At 46.0% G+C, this 6,287-nt stretch overlaps 1 protein-coding gene across 2 annotated transcripts in view; it reads right to left on the reverse strand.

Annotated features, from left to right (window-relative positions):
• Positions 1 to 6,047, reverse strand: part of Nol10 (nucleolar protein 10) — an 80,352-nt gene extending 74,305 nt beyond the window's left edge. The window contains exons 1-4 of one of the 2 annotated variants that reach the window (XM_005084937.4): positions 5,869 to 6,047; positions 3,764 to 3,809; positions 1,261 to 1,359; positions 38 to 115 (exon numbers count right to left, since the gene is read on the reverse strand). In XM_005084937.4, coding sequence (XP_005084994.1) covers positions 38 to 115; positions 1,261 to 1,359; positions 3,764 to 3,809; positions 5,869 to 5,934 — 289 coding nt within the window. In that variant the 5' untranslated portion in view covers positions 5,935 to 6,047. The remainder of the gene's footprint in view (positions 1 to 37; positions 116 to 1,260; positions 1,360 to 3,763; positions 3,810 to 5,868) is intronic. The other variant, XM_005084938.4, reaches the window with a different exon arrangement.
• Positions 6,048 to 6,287: the final 240 nt, after the last annotated feature.

Genomic DNA, 6,287 nt, shown 5'->3' on the forward strand with positions numbered 1-6,287 from the left:
TATAAAAAGCTATCTGAGCTCACAGGTAGCCTCTTACCTTCTGAATCCAAGCACCTTTCAAATTTCAAGGATAACTGATAGGTGTCATAACACCGAACCCGAGGTTTATAAGTTCCTATAAAAAAAATTAATGTCATGCAAAACCTAAGGATAAACGTTACACAGTCACTCCCTACAGAACTGGTGCATATTCTTTCTGTCCTGAGGTAAAGATAGTTGTTATCAAATCAAAGAAAGGGCTGTAACAGCAGCCCCACACAAGCAATCCAGACAAACATGCCATACTTGCAATGAGGAAAAAAGAGGAAATCCTGTTTTCTAGCATTCATCAAAACCTAGGATTTCATTTATAAAGGAAAACTCCAAAATGTACCTAGCACAGTGATGCATGCTCATTGTCCCAGCAAATAGGAGGCTGAAGCAGAAGATACAAGGTCTAGGCCAGAGAAGACACCCTGGCTCCCAAAGCAGCAGCAACCCCTCGCCGGACAATGGTGTGTGTGTGTGGCAGGCATTAGGAAAAGCTATTAACATATGCAGGGCATTTGCTCCTGGTGTTCATTTTTCCTTTCTATTTTTGCATCTTCGAGGACAAATTTTATCCCACTTATTTTAGCCACAAGTCCTGGAAGAGTGACAAAGACAGAGACAGTGGCAGAGCCAGAGATGAAAGGACAAGCTCTGCTAACGTAAGCAGACAGCAAGTCCACTTCCTATATGAGTTCCAAGGAAAGGGCCAGAGGGGAGGTACCAGGAAAGATTCTGCAACTAACCACAGTCCCATGACAGCCACTAGTTGTGCATATAGCTCTTCAAATTAAAAGCAATTAAAATCAAACCTTCACCCGAGCAATGGTGGCGCACGCCTAAAATCCCCCTCTCAGAGGCACTGGTAGGTGGATCTCTGTGAGTTCAAGACTAGCATGGTTTATGAAGCGAGTTCCAGGACAGGTTCCAAAGCTACACAAGAGAAATCCTGTCTCAAAAAACAAGCAGACAAAAGAGCAAAGATGCTATCTGTGACCTATTCTGAAAACTCATTAAAAAAAATAAGTATTGACAGATAAACACGGTAAACTATTCACAGCAGAATGTAGGTCTCAGTTAAAGAGGTGGTCATTTAATTCCCCTGAGCATCTGTGTGTGTCTGAAAATGTTTGTAAGGAAACACTGGGCTAAACAAGGAGGGTGAGCCTTCCTACTAGAGCACATCCTGTAATGGATGGCACACAAGCAGACAGTAACCACAAGGAAGCTTACCTGTCGCTAAGATATATTGTCCATCTTTGGACACCTTGATAGTGGTACACACAGTAGGCATTTCAAAGTCCTGAATAAGTTCAATTCTCCTACGAACATCTACAAAGAGAGAAGCGGTGAAAACTAGTTCAGCATGGGAATCAAGGGAGGACAGAGCGTGCCGGAGAGGCACAATTATAACCCGAAGACTCCTAGCCCTGACAACAAACCCATCACACCCACCCAGCTTTCTCCTTAGCTCCTCCCTGTTAATAATCTGAATCTGAAACGCCCCCAAAGGCCCAAGTAGCCCAGGGTCTGATTCCTGGGCTCATGGTTTAATTGGGAGGTGGTAAAACTTTTGAGTCATGGAACCCAGTGAGGTCTTAGGCCACTGGCGTCATACCCTCAAAGAAGACTATAGGACACTTGTTTATTTCATCTCCTCGTTTCCTGCTTAGTGAGCAATCCCTTCCACCAGGAGCTCCCACCACAATGTGCTGTCCCACCACAGGCCCCAAAGCAACAAAACCGGTGGCACATGGACAGAAAACTCCAAAACCTTTCCTTGTTTTTAGTTGTTTGCTTCATCAGGTACAGTAACAGAAAGTTGGCAAATTATATATTCCTTTCATTTTTTATAAAGAAGGGGAATCTTCTTTAACTGGGAAGGAAGAGCCCACAGTGATATCAGGCACAGCTTTAAGATGAGGTCAAGGAGGAACAGAGGACATACTAAACCATTAGTCACAGATGCAACAAAAATCAGTGTGTCCTAGGCCTAAGTCTTCAAAATCTTATATATCAAAATATAAGAAATTAGCATGGAAAGATGGGCATGGTAGAGCATGCCTGTAGTCCCACCACTTGGGAGGCAGAGGCAGGTGGATTTCTGTGAGTTCGAGGCCAGGCTGATCTACAAAGTGAGTTCAGGACAGTCCAGAACAGAGAAACCCTGTCTCAAAAAAAAAAAAAAAAGAAAAGAAAAGAAAAGAAAAGAGCCGGGCAGTGGTGGCACAGGTCTTTAATCACAGCACTCGGGAGGCAGGTGGATCTCTGTGAGTTTGAGGGCAGCCTAGTCTACAGAGCGAGTTGCAAGACAGCCTCCAAAGCAATACAGAGAAACGCTATCTCAAAAAACCAAAAAAAAAAAAGAAAGAAAGAAAGAAAGAAAGAAAGAAAGAAAGAAAGAAAAGAAACAGCATAGAGCTCATGGTGATGCTTACCTTTGGTGAAGAGAGCCCAGGCTAGGGTAAGGGACACAGTACTGACACCCACTCTCACAAAAAAGCACATCTTTTCTACCAGCGTAAGAATTCTGACCGGTTGCTATGTGAACACGACTACTGTGAAGACTGCTTATCTATGACGTGCTTATGTTCTGTTTATGAAACCTAAATATTGGGATTAGAGGAAGGCCTGGGGGCGTGGCTCTGTGGTAGATAGCATGCTTAGCACTTGCCTTGTTAGACACCTACTAGTCCTGAGCAGGTCAGAAAACAGTTCTTCCCACAAATAATCTGAATCCATTTTGTTACACAAGAGCACACTGGAGGAGGGGGGTCAGATAAAATCCAAATCTGTAAGCTCTGAACAGCCTTTGTTTCCTCCTGAGTTAAAAGTGTCATTTTCTACTGACTTTAGAACTTACATAAGGCCCATTTTTCCAAGAAGCTTGCCCAAAGATCTCAATCTCACAGCCAGAAACCTCCCCATGCTCAATTTTTAGAGACTCGGTTAGGTGAAATCTACAGGAAGGCAAGTTTCTAAGGCACCTGAACTGGAAAACATGTAATAGAAATAAAGTGACCAAAGTCAGTTAAGTTGCAAACCAATCTCATTGTTTACTCAGACATTTAATGTGTGAAGTTCTTTCATTTATAAAAAAATAAAGTTTATCATCTCTATTGCAAAACTGAGAAATTCAACAGATGAAGACTCTGACACACTAGGAACAAAGCAGTTATGCAATGTCGGGAAAGCCAGTCCTCCTTGTGCCTCTTGTGTCCCTGCACACCTTGCTTGGTGTGGCAGGCAGTCCAGCAAGAGTCTAGCCACTTTTGCCGCAGCCATGGCTCAGGGTTACTGGAGGCTGAGAACGCTGACCGAAAGGCAGGCCTGTTTACTGCCTACTAGCAAAGCAGTGGTCTTCCCACCTCGGGGCTCCTCCCTGAAACACAGACCCACTGGGCGCATGTCTCCTCCAAGCCCAGCTCAAGCCCTCCCAAGGGGCGCAAGTGGCAACTGGGACAAACACGCCGATGGCCGCGCCAATCTGTGCAGTGTCGTGAGTATCCAAGTCTGCGTCTCTGACCTAGGAGCCTTGATGCCACCCATGAAACTGGGAGAGGCTAACTCGTCGTTAGCTTGGAAGGGAGGTGAAACTAAGTTCCACAGTGTCAGACACAAATAACATCCAAGAGAGAAGGTCAAAAAGCTTATTCCCACACCCCACATTGGGAAGCTAGACAGCTGAGGACCCTGTCACACTGACAGCTGGAGCAGGAGCACCGTGAATACTCACCGACATCCTTCTTCTGCAGTGCTCTCTTCTTCCTGTCAGAAAGCCACTAGGAGAAAACAGATGCCACGCTTTAAAACGCACCCCAACTGTTCTCTGCTCGCAAAATAATAAAGTTCATTTTATGAAACACAAGCTTATAGGAATCAATAAAACGGAAAATGGGACTATAGTTTCTTTCTTCACTTTTTTTTTTTTCTTTTTGAGACAGGGTTTCTCTGTAGCTTTGAAGCCTGTCCTGGAACACATTCAGTAGACCAGGCTGGTCTTGAACTCACAGAGACCCGCCCGTCTCTACCGCCTGAGTGCTGGGATTAAAGGCGTGTGCCACCACTGCCCAGCAATAGTCCCACTTTCCATGCTAGCATATTTTCTGAAATTTTAAAGATACATTTACACACACTAAACAAAATATTTTGGACAGCTGTTTTACAAAGCATAAAAAAAAAGAACAGAACTAATCTGTCTAAGCTAAACTCTCAATGATGGGTTTTATTTCTATATAGAGAGGCTTTGAACACCCCCACATGTGTGCCTGTTCCCATGCGTTGAGACAGTCATACTTTGAACACCCCCACATGTGTGCCTGTTCCCATGCGTTGAGACAGTCATACTTTGTAGCTATGTACCCCACACTGAACCCCACAAACTCACAATCTTCCAGTCTCAGCCTCCCACACACTGCGATTATAAATGGATCCCTTTGCCGATTGAAATCTATTTCCTGCAATGACTAAGAACAGCTACATGACTGGCCTGATAGCCAACCATGGATAAGAAGTGATGTTTTTACTCACACATTCATTGAAAGCAGATTTTGTTCTATGGCTGGCAGATGGATGAACAGCAATGATGAAGTTCTTGTCAATTACAGTGACATTCAGTAAATGGGTCTCTACTGGGGTAATTTTGCTCCCCAGAGGGCTTTATGGCAATCCTTAAAGATTTAGTTTGTCACCACAACTGAAGGTGTAACCCTGGTATCTAGTGGGTATAGGCCAGGGATACTGGCAAACAGTCTATAAGACAATACCAGAAACAGGGAATTGTCCAGCTCAAAATGTTAATAAATTCAAAGTTAAGAGTCTCAAAGAGCCGGGCAGTGGTGGCGCACACCTTTAATCCCAGCACTCGGGAGGCAGAGGCAGGCGGATCTCTGTGAGTTCGAGGCCGGGCTGGACCTACAGCCTCCAAAACAATACAGAGAAACCCTGTCTCCTAAAACAAAAACAAACAAACAAAAAAAGAGTCTCAAAGAAATGAAAAATAAATATACGCTATTTTTGTTGTTGTTGTTGTTTTCTGAGACATGGTTTCTCTGTGTAACAGTTCTGGCTGTCCTGGAACTCAAAGATCCCCCTGCCTCTGCCTCCCAAATGCTGGGATTAAAGGCGTGTACCACCGCCTCCCGGATACATATGTCACTTCTAAAAGGGCAGAGCCTATGTACTATTCTCAGTAGACACGGCAGAATAATCTTTAGGAGTCTCTGGTCATGCAGACTCACCTCTCAAGTACACACTGAGGCATTGTGTGCATCAGGATGACACTCTCTCTGACCGTATTTTGGGCAATGAAGTTTTAATTAAAGGATGGAGACCCGTTTCTAGACACCATGTTCTCACATGAACCTAACACAAGCAGAACAAAGCTGTCTTAAGGTTCCTATGCTGTGATAAATCACACCATGACCGATTTCAGCTACAGTTCCATAGCCCGGTCCATCACTAAAGGAAGTCGGGACAGGAACTCAAACAGGGCAGGATCCAGGAGACAGGAGCTGATGCAGAGGCCATGGAGGGTGCTGCTTACTGGCTTCCTCGTGGCTTGTTCGGCCTGCTTTCTTATCGAACCCAGGACCCACAGCCCAAGGGTGACACCACCCACAGTGGGCTGGGCCTCCCCCATCAGTCACTAATTAAGAAAATGCCCTCCAGCTGGATTTTATGGAGGCACGTTCTCAACTGAGGCTCCCTCCTCTCAGATAACTCTGGCTTGTGTCAAGCTGCCATAAAACCAACCAGCAGTCAGCCATTGGTAAATTAAAGATACATGATGAGGGCAATGAGAGGGGTGGCGGCGGCGGCGGCGAGGGGAAGAGGACTCACCTCAGGGAGGGACTTGCCGCAGCTGAGGCTGTAAATCTTCACCTCGTTGAGGCTCGAGACCTGCATCGTGGCGCGGAGCAGCCGGGACCCGGCAAGCAGTCACACACACAGAACGCGGGCCACTCCAGTACCTCGGGCATCCGAATCTCAGGCGCACCGGGGCAGCGTGCGGGGACTGGCGCGCGGCGATGACGCACTTCCGGCCGCCGGAAGCGCACGCTCATTTGGCCTCGCGGAGGGTCGAGGTGCTGAAGGAAAGCGGCGCCAGTCTGGAGAGACGTGCAGTGTCTGTGGGGGCGGAAAAACAAAAAAGGAAAAGGAAAGTTGTACGAGAAAGCGTGAGGTGAGGGAGTAAGATGAACCTGATAGCCTCTGAGATGAGAATGTGGCAGTAACAACAGCAGTTAAGTAACGTTTGT

Source organism: Mesocricetus auratus, unplaced genomic scaffold (genome assembly GCF_017639785.1).
Source record: "Mesocricetus auratus isolate SY011 unplaced genomic scaffold, BCM_Maur_2.0 Super-Scaffold_100024, whole genome shotgun sequence".
Taxonomy (NCBI): Eukaryota; Metazoa; Chordata; class Mammalia; order Rodentia; family Cricetidae; genus Mesocricetus; species Mesocricetus auratus.